Source organism: Oncorhynchus nerka, linkage group LG27 (genome assembly GCF_034236695.1).
Source record: "Oncorhynchus nerka isolate Pitt River linkage group LG27, Oner_Uvic_2.0, whole genome shotgun sequence".
NCBI lineage: Eukaryota > Metazoa > Chordata > Actinopteri > Salmoniformes > Salmonidae > Oncorhynchus > Oncorhynchus nerka.
The window spans coordinates 71,584,817-71,607,852 of NC_088422.1; the positions used below are offsets into that span (position 1 = coordinate 71,584,817).

The following is a 23,036-nucleotide window of genomic DNA, read 5'->3' on the forward strand; positions in this document are numbered from 1 at the left end:
AGAACACAGTTGCCTCCACCATTCTAAAATGGAAGAAGTTTGGATCCACCAAGGCTCTTCCTAAAGCTGGCCACCCAGCCAAACTGAGCAATCGGGAGAGAAGGGCCTTGGTCAGGGAGGTGACCAAGAACCTGATGGTTACTCTGACAGAGCTCCAGAGTTCCTCTGTACCTAAAGGACTCTCAGGCCATGACAAACAAGATTCTCTGGTCTGATGAAACCAAGATTTAACAATTTGGCCTGAATGCCAAGGGTCACATCTGGAGGAAACCTGGTACCATCCCTATGGTGAAGCATGATGGTGGTAGCATCTTACTGTGGGGATGTTTTTCAGCGGCAGTGACTGGGAGACTAGTCAGGATCGAGGGAAAGATGAATGGAGCTAAGTACAGAGAGATCCTTGATGAAAACCTGCTCCAGAGCGCTCAGGACCTGACTTCAAACAGAACAACGGCCCTAAGCACACAGCCAAGACAATGCAGCAGTGGCTTTGGGACAAGTCTCAATGTTCTTGAGTGGCCCAGCCAAGAGTCTGGAACCCGATCAAACAACTCTGGAGAGACCTGAAAATAGCTGTGCAGCAACGCTTTCCATCCAACCTGAGAGCTTGAGAGGATCTGCAGAAAAGAATGGGAGAAACTCCCCAAATAGAGGTGTGCCAAGCTTGTAGTGTCATACTCAAGGCTGTAATCGCTGCCAACGTTGCTTCAACAAAGTACTGAGTAACAAGTATGAATACTTATCTAGATGTGATAGATTTTTTTGTAAATTATTAAAAATAAACTGTTTTTGCTTTGTCATTATGGGGTATTGTGTGTAGATTGATTAAATAGTTTTTTTCATACATTTTGGAATAAGGCTATAACGTAACAAAATGTGGAAAAAGTCTAGGGGTCAGAATACTTTCCGAATGCTACACACACACACACACAACTGCTTCTACCACTCTTATTATACTGCTCAGCTTATACACTGCCCCCCCCTCTCCAATACACGTGTAAATATTAGCTATAAATCGTGCCTTCCTGTATTATACTTAAGCTTAAAAAGTCATATACTACGGTGCCATTTACTTTAAGTTCGTAATCGTATCTTTGTGTTGTTTCATTGTCGAGAAGGAACCTGCAAGTAAGCAGTTCGTTGGCTGATGAATACCATGCGTATTCCTTAGAAAATACCAATAAAAAATGTAACTTAATGAAGTGATAATGGTTGAGGTAGTTTGACCCACATCTTAGTGTTTTCAGATCAGTGGTCATGAAAGCAAAGTTGTGACTAAAGCGTTGCACTTGGCTGACAATATTGATATGTAGGGTGACTAATAACGTATCGATCAAATAACCATCTATGTAACAAGACTAGCCAAAGCATTTGCTTGGTGTAAACACATGTAGCTAAAATAGCTAGCAAGTAGCTGACCATGAGAGTACTTCGCTCGCTGCGACCATGCTTCCTTCACATCTTCGTCCTCGAGTAGTGCATAAAGTTTTGCTCGCTCTTCACTTTTCTTTCTCTTCTTTCCTTTCTCGCTATCATATCGCTGTCGTTTACAATTCATTTTAGTATAAATGAGTCGCGGTTAAATTGCGTCATAAAAACGCATCAGTACGTTAGGGGTTCCGAGTCTTTTCGGTGAACCAGTTAATTTGTCTCATTACACTTAAAAGAGCCGGCTCACAAACGGCTCTTCTTTGTGTCGTCAATATAGCTGTGAAAGTTGACATTGTGTTTCCAAATGACATCACCAAGAGGGAAGCATAAATAGTAAAAACAATACAACAAAACCAAGACGTCATCAACACACTTGGTATAAAAAAAGTCTTAATGAAAAGACTAATTTATTTATTTTAAGAAAAAGAAATAGCATGACAGTAATACAGGTTAAAACACAACAGGTAACTCAATGCTGTTGTTTCTTTAATCAAATAAATGTATTCTGTTGCAAGAGCATAACATCTGATTCTTGAGACACTGGGTTGCAGTTTAATCATGTAAGAAATTACAGATTTTTTTCAGATCCAAACAAAAAGTCTGACAGTATATTTTCTTCCATCATTGTAAATAGCACATTTACGGTCCCTTCTCTTGAGATGGTGGGTTTTTTGTTCAGCCTTACCAGGAAGCCAGAGGTGAGTAGCCTTGTGTTGCTTATTTTGATTGCCCCACATTGTATTAATTCCATGCCATGTCTTCATTTCACCCATATATGGCTGCACTCACAGAGACAGCCAGCCACTGTGCCCATTCTCACACCATTTAGTTGTAGATAAAGTTGAACCTACAGGAAATAAATATGAATATACAGCATACCTGAGCTCACACACACCCTTAATACACTCATTCTAACAAACAAAAGGGATTTATACACAATATATAACACACACTACCTGCTTAGTAGTTGCGGTAGGCTGGATATGATTGGCCCATAGCCGGGGGCATTGTCATAAAGCTCAAACAGAGGGGCTGCCACCAGTTTGTAGTTCTTTGGGACTGCAAACAGAGCTGAAAGACACAGAAGCAAATATCACTAATGATTATGTGAGCAGAGTACGTAGAACAGATTTTGACTAGCTACGGGGCGCTTACCTTTTTCCTGCAGTTGAACCAGGAAGAGCTTTTTATGCTCCTTGGGTTTAGTGATGTGGGCTGGAATGTAGGGATACTGCAGCAGAACAGAAAAGCAAATATTTACCACACAAATATTTACTGTAGGCTCAATTTCTCCTCCTCCATACATTTCAGTGTAAACTGTACTGTGTGTTGGGTTATGCTCACCTGTGGGGGTTCAAAGTTGGGGCGCCACCAGTTTCCGATGGAGTCATCGATCACCCAATCCTGCTTCACCCCGTCCTGCCGGCCCAGGATCTGACAAAGACACAGTAAAGACCATCACTATGGCATCACGGCATCCTGCAGGATCTTAGAGAATGCTACCCCATTGATAGACGCAAACTACTTTAGCGCCTATTGACGAGTGTCTTTTGACCGGGGTAGTTTTGTTAAAAGTCCCCAACACACTTGCTCTAAACATTAACACGCATCGCTTGCAGTACTGTTTTGGAAACTTAAGGAATTCATCTTTCATATCAGCGAGAAATATATATTTTTCAAACTGTAAATTACTACACACCTTTATAGGGTTAGGTTTGTGTTCCCACACGGCCGTATCCCCATGTTACAGTGCTTGTTTACAGAAGACATAGGCTGCCACCTGTGCTAATTAGCTATCTTGCGCGCTCTGCACACCTGTGTGTAAGCTAACTGGGGAGCAAGTGTTGTTCATCAACTGGAGGCACACAATGTGTGCAAAACTGCTACAATAAGTTTTTTTTTTAAAGATTATTTTTCGAAAGCGATAATTATTGATGTTTCTAAACATTAACACACAGCATCAGAATTGGAGTTTACACGGAGCCAAATGTAGGCGAATGGAATGGCTGAAAACTGAGAAGAAGAGTTCGAGAGGTAAGAGAATGCTAGGATGGATGTCATCTGAGGTTGTGATTCCAACTCTGGCCGGCCTCCTTTGAGAGTATATGTGTATCGTACCTCTGTCATCAGGCGTTTCAGCCCATCCACCTCATCCTCCCCTGGGCTCAACTCTCCACCTGGCCTGCAAGAGACAAATAGACAACACGATAAGAGAACCATACAAACATACATGCACACACTTTAAAAACAAACAGACTGTTGATGTAACTCTTGCAGACTGTGCTTGGTTGGTAGTAGTGCTTACAGTTTGAAGAAGGTGGTTCCCAGCTGCAACAGCAGTACATGGGGCAACCTGTGCTCATGGACAATAAGCACTCCCTCCACCGCCCTCCGCATGCCCAGCTTGTCAAACTCCTCCCGCATCCTCTGGAACCGTGCTGCCACTGAACTGTCCTTCTCATACAGAGGCTCCTTGGTCCCAAATGTGTAGTTGGTGAGAGGGTATCTGAAACAATGTCATGAATACCATTTTTAAATGTGCACATCCCATAGCATGCCTCGACTAACATGCACACACTACTCAGAACAAGCGGTTGGTGGCATCTTAATTGGGGAGGAAGGGCTTGTGGTAATGGCTGGAGCGGAATTGGTGGAATGGTATCAAATACATCAAACACATGGTTTCCATTGTTCGATGCCATACCAATCGCTCCGTTCCAGCCATTATTATGATCCGTCCTCCCCTCAACAGCCTTCACTGCTACCCAGTAACCCCCCACAAACACACACGGTATAGCTTTTGAATGAGGATGCATCTACAGGACGGTAGACTAGCAATTCATCATAATTTTGTGCCACAAACTGGGCTGTCAAATTGGACATAGAGTCAGCTGCAAAGCTAGCCAGAATTCGAATAGACATTCATTACATTCTCTCTCCAGTCAGAACGTGGCTATGCAACGATCAGGACAGCGCAGAGCCGCTCAAGATACTGCTTGGAAAACATAATACTATAGCAGTCCACTAGATTTGACAACACTTCCGGTAGTTACTCACCCCAAAACTAGTCCAGAGACGGTAGGAAAGCAAGACACCCCACTCTCAAATAGTTTCTGATCGGGGCGGGGCCACTGTTTTTTTAAATTTATTTTATTTTACCTTTAACTAGACAAGTCAGTTAAGAACAAATTCTTATTTTCAATGACGGCCTAGGAATAATGGGTTAACTGCATTGTTCAGGGGCAGAACGACAGATTGGTACCTTGTCAGCTCTGGGATTTGAACTTGAAACCTTTCGGTTACTAGCCCAACGCTCTAACCACTAGGCTACCCTGCCGCCCAGGTTTACTTATTGTCCCCATATCACGGGTGCCCCAGGGCGAGACATCTCACTGGCATCTCACTACTCGAGTTTTCTGGGCGGGACAGGTAGAGTGAAAGGGAGGGGCCATTAAGTAGAGCAGAGCTAGCTCAAAGATAGAAGAATGAGACAAAAGAACACACCAGATATTTCACCTGATGTGTAAATGTGAAGCATCTGGTTGGCATTTCCACTCACAACCAAATATGGTGATGAGAAGAAGCCCAGTGGCTGGCAGTGGGAGACATTCTGCAGATTTTCTCATCGATTAAACATTTCGTAATAATCGTAATATAGTTTTCTGTTTCCAAAACTATAATCTGTAACAGAGTGGACTGCATTTTGTAAACTTAACCATTTTCCAAAGTTACTAAAAATGGTGGTGTTTACTACAAATTGAGTTATTGGGCACACACACCCAATTCAGAGTACGCGTTCCATAACAAAAATATGCAAATACATGCTACAACGCGCCAACATGATCTCACCTTCGGGTGTTGAGTGGTAGTGTTCTGTCCTCTCAAGACCCGTGGTCTGGAGTAGGATTAGATAGGGTTAAATAGTGGAATGGGGTGGAGATTTTTTTAAATTATAGATGGCTAATAGTTGGAGGGGCAATTTTCCACTAAGGTATCAACAATTTAATGTAGGTAGGCCATGAATGGTCTCACAGCATTGCAATAGGTGGTGGTGTATGCACCTAAAAGTTGGATGCAATCTGACAACCAAATCCTAAAGAAGATCGATCGCGCTAGCTCGTGCTTGTTTCACATTTTACAAACATAATATATTAATTATTAGAAATTCAAATCTGTTTTCACATCAATACATAGGTTCATTATTAAGCTACTTAACATAATTTACATATTTAATAGTGTCAATGGAAGTTGTTGTAGGTCAACTTGTCTTTTGGAGTCCAGCCTTCTTTTTAATTACATTTTGATTTGTTAAAATCCCACCCGTTTACAACCCCTATTACTAGCTTGTTCAACCTCTCTTTCATATCGTCTGAGATCCCCAAAGATTGGAAAGCTGCCGCGGTCATCCCCCTCTTCAAAGGGGGAGACACTCTAGACCCAAACTGCTACAGACTTATATCTATCCTACCCTGCCTTTCTAAGGTCATCGAAAGCCAAGTTAACAAACAAATCACAGACCATCTCGAATCCCACCGTACCTTTTCCACTATGCAATTATGCAATCTGGTTTCCGAGCTGGTCATGGGTGCACCTCAGCCACGCTCAAGGTCCTAAACGGTATCATAACCGCCATTGATAAGAGACAATACTGTGCAGCTGTATTCGTCAACCTGGCCAAGGCTCTCGACTCTGTCAATCACCATATTCTTATCGGCAGACTCAACAGTCATAGTTTCTCAAATGACTGTCTCGCCTGGTTCACCAACTACTTCTCAGACAGAGTTCAGTGTGTCAAATCGGAGGGCCTGTTGTCCGGACCTCTGGCAGTCTCTATGGGTGTGCCACAGGGTTCAATCCTAGGGCTGACTCTTCTCTGTATACATCAATGATGTCGCTCTTGCTGCTGGTGATTCTCTGATCCACCTATACGCAGACAACACCATTCTGTATACTTCTGGCCCTTCTTCGGACACTGTGTTAACTAACCTCCAGATGAGCTTCAATGCCACACCACTCTCCTTCCATGGTCATACAACTGCTCTTAAATGCAAGCAAAACTAAATGCATGCTCTTCAACCGATCGCTGCCCACACCTGCCCATCCATCCAGCATCACTACTCTGGACGGTTCTGACCTAGAATATGTGGACAACTACAAATAACTAGATGTCTGGTTAGACTGTAAGCTCTCCTTCCAGACTCACATTAAGCATCTCCAATACAAAATTCAATCTAGAATCGGCTTCCTATTTCACAACAAAGCATCCTTCACTCATACTGCCAAACATACCCTCGTAAAACTGACTATCGTACCGATCCTTGACTTTGGCGATGTCATTTACAAAATAGCCTCAAACACTCTACTCAGCAAATTGGATGCAGTCTATCACAATGCCATCCTTTTTGTCACCAAAGCCCCATACACTACACACCACTGCGACCTGTATGCTCTCGTTGGCTTGCCCTAGCTTCATATCCGTCGCCAAACCCACTGGCTCCAGGTCATCTATAAGTCTTTGCTAGGTAAAGCCCCACCTTATCTCAGCTCACTGGTCACCATAGCAGCACCCACCCGAAGCACTCGCTCCAGCAGGTACATTTCACTGGTCACCCCCAAAGCTAACACTCCCTTTGGCTGCCCCTTTCCTTCCAGTTCTCTGCTGCCAATGACTGAAACAAACTGCAAAAATCACTGAAGCCTCACATCTCCCTCACTAGCTTTAAGCACAAGCTGTCAGAGCAGCTCACAGATCACTGCACCTGTACATAGCCAATCTGTAAATAGCCCATCCAACTACCTCATCACCATGTTATTTATTTTGCTCCTTTGCACACTCATCTTCTGCACATCTATCACCTCAGTGTTTAATTTGCCATACTGTAATAATTTCATGGCCTATTTATTGCCTAACCCCCTTATCCTACCTCATTTGCAAACACTTTATATAGACTTTCTGTATTGTATTATTGACTGCATGTTTGTTTATTCCATGTGTAACTCTGTGTTGTTGTTTGCGTCGCAATGCTTTGCTTTATCTTGCCAGGTCGCAGTTGTAAATGAGAACTGGTTCTCAACTAGCCTACCTGGTTAAATAAAGGTGAAATATATATATATTTTTTAAACTCCTCATGCAAAGCTTGCAGTCCATTAACTCTTCCATACAATTGAGTGAAATACGGGTATTGTAGTAGTCTTTGCATAACCACTATACATACACACATAATCTGACGTTAAAAACCAATCGTCGTCGTCCCTTCACCCTGTTACTCACAAATTAATGGTTCTCTCCAGGCTGAGTGGTTTTGCAGGCGCGCTCATGTATTTGTTCCCGCCGAACTGACTGACCCCGCGCGGCCAGCCGGCGGATGAACGATTGGGAGCAGGCACACTCGACATTGCTCCAATACCACTATACAAAATCTAGCTTCAAAATCCTCAGGTAGAAATGCAATGCAAAACATGTACTAGAACAATAACAAAGAAAAATGGAAGGCCGTAACCATGCGCAAATTGCCTTCCTCTCTTTCTCCTTTTCCTGTTCCGTGTTTGATGCAGTAGGTAAACTTCCGACAATTGGGGCATTGCCGCCACCTATCTTGCTGGAGTGTAATAACCAGTAATAATAATAGTAGCTCCTGTAGATGAAAATCTGAATTTTGAGGTGGTCGAACTCTATCCAATTGCTTTGCCCTTGTCCAACATACCCCAAAGGTTCTGTTAAATGTAAAAACTCTAACCCTGCATGAATAAGGTCTTGATGGTTCATCAATAAAAGCACTTTCCTCCATCAAATCTAATTTTATTGGTCACATTCATATATTTAGCAGATGTTATTGCGGGTGTAGCGAAATGCTTGTGTTCCTAGCTACAACAGTGCAGTAGTATCAAACAGTTCAGAACAATACACACTAATCTAAAAGTAAAATAATGAAATTAAGAAATATATAAATATTACATCAAGCAATGTTGGAGTGGCATTGACAACAAAACGGTGTTAATTGAACCTTTATTTAACTAGGCAAATACAGTAGAATAGAATATAGTATATAAATATGAGATGAGTAAAGCAGTATGTAAACATTATTGAAGTGGCCAGTGATTCCAAGAAAAAATATATATGTATATAGTGCAGCAGCCTCTAAGGTGCTGGGTTACGTAACCGGGTGGAAGCCTGCTAGTGATGGCTATTTAACAGTCTGATGGCCTTGAGATAGAAGCTGTTTTTCAGTTTCTCTGTTCCAGCTTTGATGCACCTGTACTGACCTTGCCTTCTGGAAGATAGAGGCAGGAACAGGCCGTGGCGCGGGTGGTTGATGTCCTTGATGATCTTTTTGGCCTTCCTGTGACATCGGGTGCTGTAGGTGTCCTGGAGGGCATGTAGTTTGCCCCCGGTGATGCATTGGGCAGACCACACCACCCTCTGAAGAGCCCTGCGGTTGCGGGCGGTGCAGTTACCATACCAGGCCGTGATACAGCCTGACAGGATGCTCTCAATTGTGCATCTGTAAAAGTTTGTCAGGGTTTTAGGGGCCTCCGTTGAGGTTTTCCTGTAATTCTCACGGGTCAGGAGGCTATACATGAGTGTGTCATGTTGGTAGGCTGTTACCTTCACACAACACAGAGCTGTACACACATTGTATATTCAAAACAGGCCCGGCCCAGAGTCATACACAGGTACTCTTTGTTTACAGCATATCATCACTACCACCAGTAGTGAAGGCAATCTGGGGAACAACTCAGAGCTTAGTGTGTCTCCATTAGCCCGACAGAGGTAGTTAGACATCCCTGTTGAGTTTCTAACCAGCATTCTCTGTGGATATTAATAGTCTGGACAATTCGACCCTATGCAGCACCCAGTCCTATCCTTACTGGCACATGACCCATGTGTTGCCCAGCGTGATCACAGGCTTCTGTTGCATTGTGGGAATCCCTGGGAATGTGGTGGTTCTGATAGTCGTGGGGCGGAAATTTGAGAGTGGGAACTTCAACATGCGTCTGATGCTGAATCTGGCACTGTGTGACCTGAGGGTCTTGCTGTGCCTGCCTCTAGTTATCAACAACCTACTGAGGGCCTGGGATCTGGGCCCCACCGCCTGCAAGCTGCTCTTCTTTCTGATCTATTGCAGCCTGAATGGTAGTGTGCTGACCATCACCCTGCTGAGTGTGCAGTGCTGCATCCAGGTGCTGTACCCCCACAACTGGGCGCAGCTAGGTCGTATGGGGGAAGAGGCACTCCTCCTGTCCCTGTGGGGGCTGGCAGGGTTCATTGCCTCTACCGCCTTCTCTGTCCTTGACGTCAAGACATACCATGGCAGCAAATCCTGCAGCTCACACTTCCAGAGCCTCAGATAAGAAATGGCCACCCTACTTGTCCAAACGCTGCTGGGATTTGTAGTTCCCTGCTGCATCCTGGTGGCGTCCTACTTCTACCTCCACAGGAGGGTGAGCCAGGCGGCCCTGTTCAGGCAGCGGACGGCGACCAAGCTGGTCATCTGCATCGTTGTGTCCTTCTTCTGCTTCTGGACTCCACTGCACCTGTTCAACCTGCTGGCCCTGGTGAACTTGGCCGTGCAGAACGAGGTTGTGGAGAATGTGTGTGACTCAGCTTGGAATGTCCTCATGGGTTTCACCATCATCAACAGCTGCCTCAACCCTTTCCTCTTCAGGAATTCCCAGGGCAAGCCCCCACCCCACCACCACATGACCCTGACTTCCATTGAGTAGATATAATTGTTTAAAGCACTATGTACAAGCATTATGTAACTGGGACTATTTTTGTTGTGCTTATATTTTGTTAAAATTATTCTAGAGGACATCTGATATGATTGTATTTTATTAGAGCAGCCAGTGAATGTTTTCATAAGGAAATAAGTGCATGTGTGTTATTCAAAAGTAAAATTAAGGAAAAAACATCTGAGTAACTGACAATGAAATATTGCTGTTGACAAATTAAAAGTAGCTAAGTCCACATTTGCCTACTTCTCAATAGAGTTGACACAATTCAATTACTAATGTATATTTATTTATCAATATTCAGAATGTTACATAAACATAACAAGAGATTCATAAAAAAACAAAGCTGCCTCTGTACACTAAGGATTCAACACAATGGGAAGATGGGGGCGATGACTTCAGGTTGTCAACTGGGGTGAGTCTGCGGTCGCAGCTGTGTGTCCTTGACAACCTCCGTCTGCATGGAAGGGACCAGGTACCGTACAGCCCAGTGCACCATGCCATCAGGAATCCTGCACGATACACACACACACACACACACACACAGTGCTTTCGGAAAGTATTCAGACCCCTTGACTTTTTCCACATTTTTGTAGGTTACAGCCTTATCCTAAAATTGCTTAAAATAGTCCCGTCCCCCCCCATGTCCATTAAAATACCATCAAATTGATCAGAAATACAGTGCAGACATTAATGTTGTAAATGACTATTGTAGATGGAAACGGCCCATTATCAGCAACCATGTCCACAACCTCAAACAGTCACACTCCAAACTCCACTATGGCCAAGACCAAAGAGCTGTCAAAGGACACCAGAAACCAAATTGTAGACCTGCACCAGGCTGGGAAGACTGAATCTGCAATAGGTAAGCAGCTTGGTTGGTTGGTCAAAATGATCACAAGAACGGTGAGCAAAAATCCCAGAACCACACGGGGGGACCTAGTGAATGACCTGCAGAGAGCTGGGACCAAAGTAACAAAGTCTACCATCAGTAACACACTACGCCGCCAGGGACTCAAATCCTGCAGTGCCAGACATGTCCCCCTGCTTAAGCCAGTACATGTCCAGGCCCGTCTGAAGTTTGCTAGAGAGCATTTGGATGATCCAGAAGAAGATTGGGAGAATGTCATATGGTCAGATGAAACCAAAACAGAACTTTCTGGTAAAAACTCAACTCGTCATGTTTGGAGGACAAAGAATGCTGAGTTGCATCCAAAGAACACCATACCTACTGTGAAGCATGGGGGTGGAAACATCATGCTTTGGGTCTGTTTTTCTGCAAAGGGACCAGGACGACTGATCCGTGTAAAGGAAAGAATGAATGGGGCCATGTATCGTGAGATTTTGAGTGTAAACCTCCTTCCATCAGCAAGGGCATTGAAGATGAAACGTGGCTGGGTCTTTCAGCATGACAATGATCCCAAACACACCGCCCGGGCAACGAAGGAGTGGCTTCGTAAGAAGCATTTCAAGGTCCTGGAGTGGCCTAGCCAGTCTCCAGATCTCAACCCCATAGAAAATCTTTGGAGGGAGTTGAAAGTGTTGCCCAGCAACAGCCCCAAAACATCACTGCTCTAGAGGAGATCTGCATGGAGGAATGGGCCAAAATACCAGCAACAGTGTGTGAAAACCTTGTGAAGACTTACAGAAAACGTTTGACCTCGGTCATTGCCAACAAAGGGTATATAACAAAGTATTGAGATAAACTTTTGTTATTGACCAAATACTTATTTTCCACCATAATTTGGAAATCAATTCATTAAAAATCCTACAATGTGATTTTCTGGATTTTTTTTTCTAATTTTGTCTGTCATAGTTGAAGTGTACCTATGATGAAAACTACAGGCCTCTCATCTTTTTAAGTGGGAGAACTTGCACAATTGGTGGCTGACTAAATACTTTTTTGGCCCACTGTATGTTAGCACAGCTTAAAACTGTTATGCTGATTAAAGAAGCAATATAACTGGCCTTCTTTTGACTAGTTGAGTATCTGGAGCATCAGCATTTGTGGGTTCGATTACAGGCTCAAAATGGCTAGAAACAAAGACATTTCTTCTGAAACTCGTCAGTCTGTTCTTGTTCTGAGAAATGAAGGCTACTCCATGCGAGACAAGATCTCGTACAATGCTGTGTACTATGGACCAACATTTTTTTTTTTTTTTTTTCTTTAAAAAAAAACAAGGACATTCCTAAGTGACCCCAAACTTAGTATTCAGACCCTTTACTCAGTACTTTGTTAAAGAACCTTGGCAGCGATTACAGCCTTGAGTCTTTGGTTTGGCGTTACAAGCTTGACACACCTGTATTTTGGGAGTTTCTCCCATTCGTCTCTGCAGATCCTCTCAAGCTCTGTCAGGTTGGATAGGGAGTGTTGCTGCACAGCTATTTTCAGGTCTCTCCAGAGATGTTGAATCTGGTTCAAGTTCAGGCTCTGGCTGGGCCACTCAAGGACATTCAGACATTCAAGGACACGTGTGCTTAGGGTCATTGTCCTGTTGGAAGTCTGAGGTCCTGGGAGCTCTGGAGCAGGTTTTGATCAAGGATCTCTGTACTTTGCTCTGTTCATCTTTGCCTTGATCCTGACTAGTATCCCAGTCCCTGCCACTGAAAAACATCCCCACAGCATGATGCTGCCACCACCATGCTTCACCATAGGGATGGTGCTAGGATTCCTCCAGAAGTGACACTTGGCATTCAGGCCAAAGAGTTCAATCTTGGTTTCATCAGACCAGAGAATATTGTTTCTCATGGTCTGAGGTGCCTTTTGGCAAACTCTAAGCGGGCTGTCATGTGCCTTATATAATTTGTAAATGAATATATAATTTATATTTATTTTCTGGCTTAGTAAAGTTGTTTTTGCGGACTAAAACCTCCCTGTCTCTGTGTCAACCTCTGCACACTCAACCCAACACCCCACGGGTTTACCACCCTGTGTACAGGTACAGTGAATGGCAAGCTGCTCTGACAGCTGATGCTTAAAGTTAGAGAGGGATATACAAGACTCCAGCTTCAGTGATTTTTGCAATTCGTTCCAGTCATTGGCAGCAGACAACTGGAAGGAAAGGCAGCCAAAGGGAGTGTTGGGTTTGGGTGTGACCAGTGAAATATACCTGTGGGGCGGGGCTTCACCTAGCATAGACTTATAGATGATCTGGAGCCAGTGGGTTTGCGACGAATATGTAGTGAGACCCAGCCAACGAGAGCATACAGGTCGCAGTGGTGGGCAGTGTATGGGGCTTTGGTGACAAAACGGATGGTACTGTGATAGCAAGCTGGATGTAGTCTGAGTAGAGTGTTGGGGGCTAAAAGGACATCGCCGGTCAAGGATCGGTAGGACAATCAGTTTTACGAGGGTATGTTTGGCAGCATGAGTGAAGGAGACTTTGTTGTGAAATAGGAAGCCGATTCTAGATTTAATTTTGGATTGGAGATGCTTAATGTGAGTATGGAAAGAGAGTTTACAGTCTAACCAGACACTTAGAATATGTGGACAACTACAAATGTCTAACTCAGAACCATCCAGAGTAGTGATGCTAGTCGGGCGGGAGGGTGCGGGCAGCAATCGGTTGAAGAGCATGCACTTAGTTTTACTTGCATTTAAAAGCAGTTGGAGGTCTCGGAATGAGTGTTGTATGGCATTGAAGCTTGTTTGGTGGTATGTTAGCAGTGTCCAAAGAAAGATCAGTTGTATACAGAATGGTGGCATCTGCGTAGAGGTGGATCAGAGAAACACCAGCAGCAAGAGTGACATCATTGATATATACAGAGAAAAGAGTTGGCCCGAGAATTGAACCCTGTGGCACCCCCATAGAGACTGCCAGAGGTCTGGACAACAGGCCCTCCAATTTGACACACTGAACTCTATCTGAGAAGTAGTTGGTGAACCAGGCGAGACAGTCATTTGAGAAGCCACGGCTGTTGAGTCTGCCTATAAGAATACGGTGATTGACAGAGTTGAAAGCCTTGGCCATGTCGATGAAGACGGCTGCACAGTACTGTCTTTTATTGATGGCGGTTATGATATCGTTTAGGACCTTCAGCGTGGCTGAGGTGCACCCATGACCAGCTCGGAAACCAGATTACATAGTGGAGAAGGGACGATGGGATTCAAAATGGTCTGTGATCTGTTTGTTAACTTGGCTTTCAAAGATTTTTAGAAAGGCAGGGCAGGATGGATATAGGTCTGTAGCAGTTTGGGTCTAGAGTGTCTCCCCTTTGAACAGGGGGATGACCGCGGCAGCTTTCCAATCTTTGGGGATCTCAGATGATACATAAGAGAGGTTGAACAAGCTAGTAATAGGAGTTACAACAATTTCGGATTATAATTTTAGAAAGGAGGGTCCAGATTGTCTAGCCCAGCTGATTTGTAGGGATCCAGATTTTGCATCAGCTGTCTGGATTTGGGTGAAGGAGAAGCAGGGGGGGTGGCTTGGGCACGTTGCTGCAGTGGGTGCTGAGATGTTGGTCGGGGTAGGGTTAGCCAGGTGGAAAGCATGGCCAGCCGTAGAAAAATGCTTATTGAAATGATTGATTATGTAGATTTATCGGTGGTGACAATGTGTCCTATCCTCAGTGCAGTGGGCAGCTGGGAGGAGGTGCTCTTATTCTACATGAACTTTAGTGTCCCAAAACGTTCTGGAATTAGTGCTACAGGATGCACATTTCTGTTTGAAAAAGCTAGCCTTAGCTTTCCTAACTGACTGAGTATATTGATTCCTGACTTCCCTGAAAAGTTGCATATCGCGGGGGCTATTCGATGCTAATGCAGAAAGCCACAGGATGTTTTTGTGCTGGTCAAGGGCAGTCAAGTCTGGGGTGAACCAAGGGCTATATCGGTTCTCTGTTCTTATGGATTTAGGGTTGTACCTGGTAGGTTCCTTGATCATTTGTGTGAGATTGAAGGCATTTAGCATAGATTGTAGGATGGCCAGGGTGTAAAGCATGTCCCAGTTTAGGTCATCTAACAGCACGAACTCTGAAGATAGACGGGGGACAATCAATTCACATATGTTGTCCAGGGCACAGCTGGGGGTTGAAGGGGGTCTATAACAAGCGGCAACGGTGAGACTTGTTTCTGGAAAGGTGGATTTTTAAAAGTAGAAGCTCGAATTGTTTGGGCACAGACCTGGATAGTATAACAGAACTCTGCAGGCTAACTCCGCCCCCTTTGGCAGTTCTATCTTGTCGGAAAATGTTATAGTTAGGGATGGAAATGTAAGGATTTTGGTGGCCTTCTTAAGCCAGTATTCAGACAAGGCTAGGATATCCGGGTTGGCTGAGTGTGCTAAAGCAGTGAATAAAACAAACTTAAGGAGGAGGCTTCTAATGTTAACATACATAAAACCAAGGCCTTTATGGTTACAGAAGTCAACAAATGAGAGCGCCTGGGGAATGGAGCTAGGGGCTGCAGGGCCTGGGTTAACCTGTACATCACAGGAACAGAGGAACAGAGGAGGAGTAGGATAAGGGTACGGCTAAAGGCTATAAGAACTGGTCGTCTAGTGTGTTCGGAACAGAGAGTAAAATAAGCAGATTTTTGGGTGCGGAGGAATAGATGATTCAAGCAATAATGTACAGACAAGGATATGGTAGGATGTGAGTACAGTGGAGGTAAACCTAGGCATTGAGTGATGAGAGGTTTTGTCTCTAGAGGCACCATTTAAGCTAGGTGAGGTCACCACATGTGTGGGGGTGGAACAAAAGGGCTAGCTAAGGCATATTGAGCAGGGCTGGAGGCTCTACAGCGAAATAAGACAATAATCACTAACCAAAACAGCAATAAACAAGGCCTCCCTACCACTGAGGAAGTACAGTTCCCGCTCAGCCCAGTCAAAACTGTTCGCTGCTCTGGCCCCCAATGGTGGAACAAACTCCCTCACGACGCCAGGACAGCGGAGTCAATCACCACCTTCCGGAGACACCTGAAACCCCACCTCTTTAAGGAATACCTAGGATAGGATAAAGTAATCCTTCTCCCCCTCCCCCCCCCCCCTTAAAAGACCTAGATGCACTATTGTAAAGTGGCTGTTCCACTGGATGTCATAAGGTGAAAGCACCAATTTGTAAGTCGCTCTGGATAAGAGCGTCTGCTAAATGACTTAAATGTAAATGTAAATTAGGGAGAGGCATGTGTAGCCGAGTGATCATAGGTTCCAGTGAGTAGTTAGACGAGCTGGAGACACGGCGATTCAGACAGCTAGCGGGCCGGGGATAGCAGATGGGCCTTCAGGGGATGTCACAACGGAAGAGCCTGTTGAAACCCCCTCAGGCGGTTATGTCGGCAGACCAGCTGTGAAGGATCGGCGGGGCTCCGTGTCGGCAGTAAAAGGGTCCAGGGCAATTGGCAGAATAGGTATTGTAGCCCAAGAATTGGCTGATGGACCTCTTCAGCTAGCCGGGAGATGTGCCTAGCTCCAGGCTAGCTCCAGGCTAACTGGTGCTTGCTTCGGGACAGAGACGTTAGCCAGGAGTAGCCACTCGGATAGCATCTAGCTAGCTGCGATGATCTGGTGTAAAAGTTCAAAGCTTGCGGTAGGAATCCGGAGATGTGGTAGAGAAAAAGCAGTCCGATATGCTCTGGGTTGTTATACTGTGCAGACTGGCAGGAATTGACCGGGCTGAGGCTTGCTGATGTCCGAGTTAATGGTGATGACCACTAGCAGTGGCTAACTGACTACTAGCTAGTTAGCTGGCTAGCTTCTGATGGGGGTTCCGGTTCTAAAGTGTAAAAAAAATAGCAGATCCGTACCACATTGGGTGAGGCTGGTTGCAGGAGATTATGTTCAGTCCGTAGATGGAAAATGAGATTAAAAAGATATATTCATGGCACAAACAGACATCTGACGGCTACGCCATCTTGAAACACACATAAGAATGATGGAGGCCACTGTGTACTTGGTGACTTTCAATGCTGCAGAAATTTTTTCATACCCTTCCACAGATCTGTGCCTCTACACAATCCTGTCTCTGAGCTCTAAATCAAATCAAATTGTATTTGTTACATGCGCCGAATACAACCTTACCTTAACATGAAATGCTTACTTACAATCCCTTATTCAACAACGCAGTTCAAGAAATAGAGTTAAGAAAATATTTACGAAATAAAATTACATAACAATAACAAGGCTTTATACAGGGGGTACAGGGTCAATGTGGACAATCTACTGACAATTCCTTTGACATCATGGCTTGGTTTTTGCTATGACATGCACTGTCAACTGTGGGACCTTATATAGACAGGTGCGTGCCTTTACAAATCATGTCCAATCAATTGAATTTACCACAGGTAGAATTCAATCAAGTTGTAGAAACATCTCAAGGATGATCAATGGAAACAGGATGCACCGGAGCTCAATTTCAAGTCTCATAGCAAAGGGTATGAATAATTATGTATTTCAGTTTTTTTTATACATTTGCAAGAATTTCTAAAAACCTGTTTTTTGCTTTGTCATTATGGGGTACTGTGTGTAGATTGCTGAAGATTTGTATTTATTTAATCCATTTTAGAATAAGGCTGTAAAGTAACAAAATGTGGAAAAAGCAAAGAGGTCTGAATACTTTCCGAAGGCACGGCACACACACACACGGTTTACTCACTTTAAATGGCTTAGATCCTTCGAAATGCGGCCACACAGCTGATAAGAATATGAGAACGAAGTGCCATCACTGTGAACCTGAGAGAGCAAGACAGATAATTTACTTCACACCAATCTAACAAAACGGACAGGTTAAAAATTCCACTAAATGGTCAATATATATCCTATTTCTTGGTTGAAAACTGGTCACCCTTACATTGGAGGACCTCCGGGGGGCTAGTGCTGCAACTGCCTTCTGTTTGCAGCTGCTTCCCTCCCCAATCCTGGAAACCTCCTGAGTTTCAAACATCCAGGAGGGCAGGCTGCAGTTCTTCTGCATATTTTCCTCCTCCCAGGTGATATCATTATCCTTGGGGGACTGCACAGAACTCTTCTTCTTAACCTTCCTACACCTCTTCACAACATCCTCCTCCACCTGATCCTGCTGCTCCGTGACTGGAAGTTGAAGTGTTGTGGTTAAGCCACTGTGGTGGAGCTTCATGCCAGAGCGTTGGTGCTTTGTAGATAGACTCACAGTGGAGGAGCCGCCACTGGAGGGGAGTAGGCTGTGGGAGGTGCCTGGTTTTTGATAAGGAGGAAGGGAGTGCTCGCCTGACCTTTGGGTAGCCCCATGGGTCAGGGTTGGCACCTGGGTGTTGGTTGCCAGGGGAAACGTTGCAAGGGTGACTGGTTGTGGAGTGGGGTCGAGCAGAGACGGGCTCTTCTGGAGGGGGAGGGGCTCCGTGGTGATGGATTCTGTCAGGGAACCAATGAGAGAGAAGTTAGAATATCTCTAGTACGGCGCAAAGACAAATGTGCATGGTGTGACGTGTGTGTGTGTGTATAGAGGTTGAATGATTGAAAAGTTAAAAGGAAAGGAGCACACCGTCAGATGCAGAGGAGGTCCTGAGCAGCTCAGCTGCTGGAGCAAACATATCCCATGGGCTCGCCACTGCTCCTCCGGTCACCCCTGACACCACCTCACCATCCATACTCTCCTCTAGAGAGAGGGAGAGAAAAATATAGATATTTGTACACACACTGGGCTCTATTGTGGTAGCAGCATACTTCAGCTAGCAGTAACGGATAGCAAATACTTAATCTACAGCATGGACCAGTTAACAAACATAACTCACGGGAAAGTGTGGGACCATGAGCAGGATGTCTTCTCTCCAGAGGCACTGGCCTGTCAGTCTGCCTAATGTCAGCAGCAACGATTGGTTGATCGGTCTCTGGTGGGTCTGTCGTTCTGTCTTCAGATGGAGGGACCAGTCCACTCTGCGTTTCACTGTTGTCTTCTAAATAAAACACAACGGTCAGCTCAGAAAGACCGAACAGGTGTAAGTGATTTTCAGGTGTGAGAGAGAGGGTGAGACACCCTTAAGTGTTACCTGAGGGTGTGTGTAGTTTCTGGCTCAGATCATCTGGGATGTGTAGGTGAGACACAGGGACATTGAAAGTATCCTCCCTCTAGGAAAAAACAACAACCTTCTTGTAAAGTTGCAGATTTCCTACTGTTTTCATACATTTAATAGGTTGGTCACACACACACACCTTATATCTGAACCTTTCAATAGCCCATCTGGTGCCAGTGTGTGTGAGGGCGTGGTAGGTGGAGGGCTGTGAGGAGGGGGGGTTTGTGGGTGTCCTCAGGAGTTCCATCACATCCTTCAACAGAGACTGGCGCCAGTCATGCTGCCACTCCCCCAGCAGCTCTGACAGACTGAACTCTAGTAGATAGGAAACACAGTCATATACACAGGTGTGGCAAACAATAAGGATACAAATCATCAATGTAGTGCAGAGTGTATAGAGTTCCGTACCAGACTGGGTGTTCTGAGTATGGACAGAATCCTGTGCAAGCAGGGATCTGGGGATAAAAGAAAACACATGATCAACAAATACAATATATAAAGTAATGTACACATGTATTATATACAACAAAAAAATGCACAAACACAGACTCTTGTCTCTACCTTCTTGCCCTTTGTGCGGTTGTCTGTGCCCAATAATGTTTGTACCCTGTTTTATGCTGGTACCATGTTGTGCTGCTGCCATGATGTTGTCATGTGTTGCTGCCATGCTATGTTGTCGTCTCAGGTCTCCCTTTATGTAGTGTTGTGTTGTCTCTCTTGTTGTGATGTGTGTTTTGTCCTATATTTTAATTTAATACATTTTTATTTTTAATATCAGCCCCCGTCCCCGCAGGAGGCCTTTTGGTAGGCCGTCATTGTAAATAAGAATATGTTCTTAACTGACTTGCCTCGTTCATTTAAAAAGATAAAAATAAATTAAACATATAAATAGACACACCCCATACTCACCTCCATGTTGTACAGATCTTTTGTCTGACTGAGTTGAGCGATGTGCTGAAACAAAAGCAAGTTGGAGAGTCACTACATTTAATGTGTGTATCACAGGAGGCTAGTGAGGAGAGAACGGCTCATAATAATGGCTGGAACGGAGCAAATGGAATGGCATCAAAGACCTGGAAACCATGTGTTTAATGTATTTGTTACCATTTCACTCAATCCGCTCCAGTCATTAGAATGAGCCTGTTCTTCCCAATTAAGGTGCATATGTGTGGGTGTCTGGGTTTGGAGGCCAGGAGGTGCGTCTCTTACCAGCAAGGGGTGTTGTCTTTAGCAGCCCCAGCTGATGTGGTGGTCAGCTCACCAACCGATAAGTAAAACTGGCTCCTTGTCTGAGGAGATGAGGACACATTTAGAGTAAAATAAAATATGAATGGTAAAGAATAAAGAACAGGAGCTGTCTCTCTAAGACCAAAGGACTACTCTAGTACCAGTATCATAGGATCATTCACACGCACCTGCTCAGAGTCCATGTTGAACTGCAGGGTGTATGAATACACACACACTGTGCAATTAATGAGACTGGAGAAGCACTCACGGTCCTCCTGTCTGCCAGAGGATACAGATAGATAGAAATGCATCACCATTTGCTGTATGGTTTTTAATTACCTTAATAAGTTTTGTCTAGTCTTGTTTCTCCTTATGTTGGCTGTTAGATTTGTACTGGGCTTAAAATGAAATGGTTTATAGGTGGGTTTTAGACATACATGTAATTTAATATGATCTCATAGGCCTCTACGCTTGTCCTAAATGTTAACTCACTCCTGAAGAGTCTCCCAGGCGTCCTGGGTCAGTATGGCGGGGATGTGCACCACTCCATCAGAGAGGAACAGCAACGTTGTCAAACCCTCAGTCGGCCGGGCTTGGAACTCTGACATTCGGCCAACCTACACACACACACACACACACACACACACACCTTCTAAACTTGGAACACAGGCCTTGCATGAAGTGTATGTACTAGATGCCTCATTACCCCAACAACATGCGCTTTTATCAGAGTGTTCTTCTTCTCCTCCTTTGGCTCTGTACCATAACTCAGGATGACCTGCTCTATCCAGGACTCCAACTTAGTCCTCCTACCCCGAGTCATGGCCACGCACCCTAAAACACTGGAGACAGGCATGTACAGAATAATGTGACAGTTGATGGCACTAGTCCCTTATACTATTTTCAGTATACTAGCTAGTTACCTGTTATTACACTAACTGTGGTGACTATAATATCCATACACAGTTGTGGATTTATTAACTAGCTAAACATTGCAGTGAAAAGCCTCTCGTGGTACTAACTTTCCCACACATAACTAGTTTACAAACTAAACTAAGATAAATTAGAACTAGGCCTAGCTAATAGAATAGATCATATCGAGAAAACATCAATACCAACTTTAACGTTACTTAGCTAGCTTTGTTGTGAACTGTACGGCGAAGTCTTCCTCCTACTCATGTGACAGCAAACTTAGCTGCTTACCCCTAACGTTAGCTAGCTACTGTAGATCCCCTAGGTCAGTGGTTCATAACCTTTTTTTAGTTACTGTACCACCAACTGAATTTTGCTTTGCCCGGTGTACCCCCTCATGTGCATTTGGTCTTATGTGTCTACTCAATTACTACCCCTGGCTGGGAACCACTGCCCTAGGTCGTCATGTCGTTCAGATTTACACTATTACATTTGGGAACAGCGGCAAATATACATTGCAACTCACCTGATAGTAAAACAACGACAACCACCTTTGAGTCAGATTGAATGTAGCGGTTCCACTGACTGATGTTACTTTATTTACGTTCCGTTGGGGAACCTTTCCACAGCAAATGGTTCCCACTGCAATCCCCTATCATGGGAAACACTGTTCACGCCATTTCGATACCGATAAGTGTGTCCTGTCCCACTGCACACGCTATATTCCTTTCCTTGTCCATTCATGACCCCTTATCTAAAATGTCTGTATTAAAGCACTTGTGGGGAACACCTGTATAGTCCCTTCATCTACCCTTAAAAAAAGAAGGAAATTATGTCTTTAGGAGTAACTTATTGGGAGCAACATCCCCTAGTGTAATTGCTCCCCTCTGTCTGCCCTTGACAATTTGTCCTTGGAGACAGGTGATGGCCAGATATGGTTCTGCAACCACATATTACCTTAATCAATCCAATCATTTCTGTCCGTCAAGGTGTGTCGTTGAGGGCATATAGGGCAATGATTCACTCTGGTACTACCATGAAGAAACACTTCTATCTCTCCCCTTCCACCAACTTTTGTCATACATCTCTGGTTTAGGCTTAGTTATAGACATTCGAAAGAGATTGGGAGCTAGGAACTAACAGACGGACTGAAACATGATAAAGACATCATGACATTATGAATATTACTTTTAATTATCATAAGTACTGTATATCATATCCATCTATTGTAAACATATTTCACCACAGTTGATGTATTACATAATCATACAATACGTGCAATGCAAATGTAAACATGGTTGAGAAAAAAAAGGACACGTTGCTGGGTCAGTCCATTTGTGTCACACAGAGGGGGTCTCAGTTCTTTGGTCCGATGTTCCACCCTCTGCGGTTTTCTGCTGTGATGTGGTCCCTGTACTCAGTCCCATGGACTCTCCCCCCATTTATTTTACTGTGGTCTCCCCTGCCTCTATCACAGTAGTTGGTCCCTTGTTTGACTTGCTCTCTACCACCTCCTTAGTTTTGAACTCTTTTCATCTGACACATTGCTCCCTCCTTCCCTCTTTTTATCCCCATCCTTTTTACACAACTCTCTTTCTTCATTTGATTTGTTCCCTTCTACTCCCTGCCTCATTATCTCATCTACCTTCTGCAGAACCTCCTCCTCTTTTATGGTTTTGCATATGTTGTGCGCCAATGATTTGTTATTTTTCTTTCTCTGTGGCCCTCCTGACATCTTCTTCCT

At 44.3% G+C, this 23,036-nt stretch overlaps 4 protein-coding genes across 6 annotated transcripts; 2 read left to right on the forward strand and 2 right to left on the reverse strand.

Moving 5' to 3' along the window:
- Window positions 1–1,804: 1,804 nt before the first annotated feature.
- LOC115112341 (cleavage and polyadenylation specificity factor subunit 5-like) lies at window positions 1,805–7,973 on the reverse strand. Its single transcript, XM_029639353.2, has 7 exons — window positions 7,703–7,973; window positions 3,737–3,937; window positions 3,550–3,613; window positions 2,776–2,865; window positions 2,587–2,662; window positions 2,388–2,502; window positions 1,805–2,278 (listed from the first exon to the last, which is right to left on the reverse strand). Exons 1-7 carry the CDS (start codon window positions 7,825–7,827, stop codon window positions 2,257–2,259), a joined length of 693 nt encoding a protein of 230 aa, XP_029495213.1. The 5' UTR covers window positions 7,828–7,973; the 3' UTR covers window positions 1,805–2,256.
- Window positions 7,974–9,306: 1,333 nt separating this feature from the next.
- LOC135565121 (hydroxycarboxylic acid receptor 2-like) lies at window positions 9,307–9,783 on the forward strand. Its single transcript, XM_065011159.1, has one exon. The coding sequence runs from the start codon at window positions 9,307–9,309 to the stop codon at window positions 9,781–9,783; it is 477 nt and encodes a 158-aa protein (XP_064867231.1).
- A 3-nt stretch (window positions 9,784–9,786) lies between these two features.
- Window positions 9,787–10,155, forward strand: LOC135565365 (leukotriene B4 receptor 1-like). Its single transcript, XM_065011957.1, has one exon. It carries the CDS (start codon window positions 9,787–9,789, stop codon window positions 10,153–10,155), a length of 369 nt encoding a protein of 122 aa, XP_064868029.1.
- A 276-nt stretch (window positions 10,156–10,431) lies between these two features.
- On the reverse strand, window positions 10,432–21,987 carry LOC115112310 (uncharacterized). 3 transcript variants are annotated; one of them, XM_029639303.2, is made up of 14 exons: window positions 21,819–21,987; window positions 21,087–21,222; window positions 20,873–20,997; window positions 20,569–20,659; window positions 20,363–20,442; window positions 20,063–20,107; window positions 19,562–19,608; window positions 19,293–19,468; window positions 19,130–19,208; window positions 18,875–19,033; window positions 18,625–18,738; window positions 17,956–18,494; window positions 17,761–17,837; window positions 10,432–10,676 (listed from the first exon to the last, which is right to left on the reverse strand). In XM_029639303.2, exons 2-14 carry the CDS (start codon window positions 21,201–21,203, stop codon window positions 10,571–10,573), a joined length of 1,755 nt encoding a protein of 584 aa, XP_029495163.1. In that variant the 5' UTR covers window positions 21,204–21,222; window positions 21,819–21,987; the 3' UTR covers window positions 10,432–10,570. The 3 variants fall into 3 exon arrangements, with proteins under 3 accessions (XP_029495163.1, XP_029495162.1, XP_029495164.1); XM_029639302.2 differs by having other exon boundaries at window positions 18,875–19,036; window positions 21,819–21,978; XM_029639304.1 differs by lacking the exon at window positions 21,819–21,987 and having other exon boundaries at window positions 18,875–19,036; window positions 21,143–21,226.
- Between the last annotated feature and the right edge of the window lie 1,049 nt (window positions 21,988–23,036).

What these genes read in the sequence shown, in the direction of transcription:
- LOC135565365 (XM_065011957.1), top strand. Translation starts at nt 9,787, where the DNA reads ATGGCCACCCTACTTGTCCAAACGCTGCTGGGATTTGTAGTTCCCTGC.
- LOC115112310 (XM_029639302.2), bottom strand. Translation starts at nt 21,203, where the DNA reads ATGACTCGGGGTAGGAGGACTAAGTTGGAGTCCTGGATAGAGCAGGTC. An exon ending in TCAACATGGACTCTGAGCAG is followed by an intron (nt 20,443 to 20,568) that starts GTGCGTGTGAAT and finishes TCATCTCCTCAG; the next exon opens with ACAAGGAGCCAGTTTTACTT. An exon ending in AAAGACAACACCCCTTGCTG is followed by an intron (nt 20,108 to 20,362) that starts GTAAGAGACGCA and finishes CTTTTGTTTCAG; the next exon opens with CACATCGCTCAACTCAGTCA.
- LOC135565121 (XM_065011159.1), top strand. Translation starts at nt 9,307, where the DNA reads ATGACCCATGTGTTGCCCAGCGTGATCACAGGCTTCTGTTGCATTGTG.
- LOC115112341 (XM_029639353.2), bottom strand. Translation starts at nt 7,827, where the DNA reads ATGTCGAGTGTGCCTGCTCCCAATCGTTCATCCGCCGGCTGGCCGCGC. An exon ending in TGAAACGCCTGATGACAGAG is followed by an intron (nt 2,866 to 3,549) that starts GTACGATACACA and finishes TGTCTTTGTCAG; the next exon opens with ATCCTGGGCCGGCAGGACGG. An exon ending in CTACCGCAACTACTAAGCAG is followed by an intron (nt 2,279 to 2,387) that starts GTAGTGTGTGTT and finishes TATTTCCTGTAG; the next exon opens with GTTCAACTTTATCTACAACT.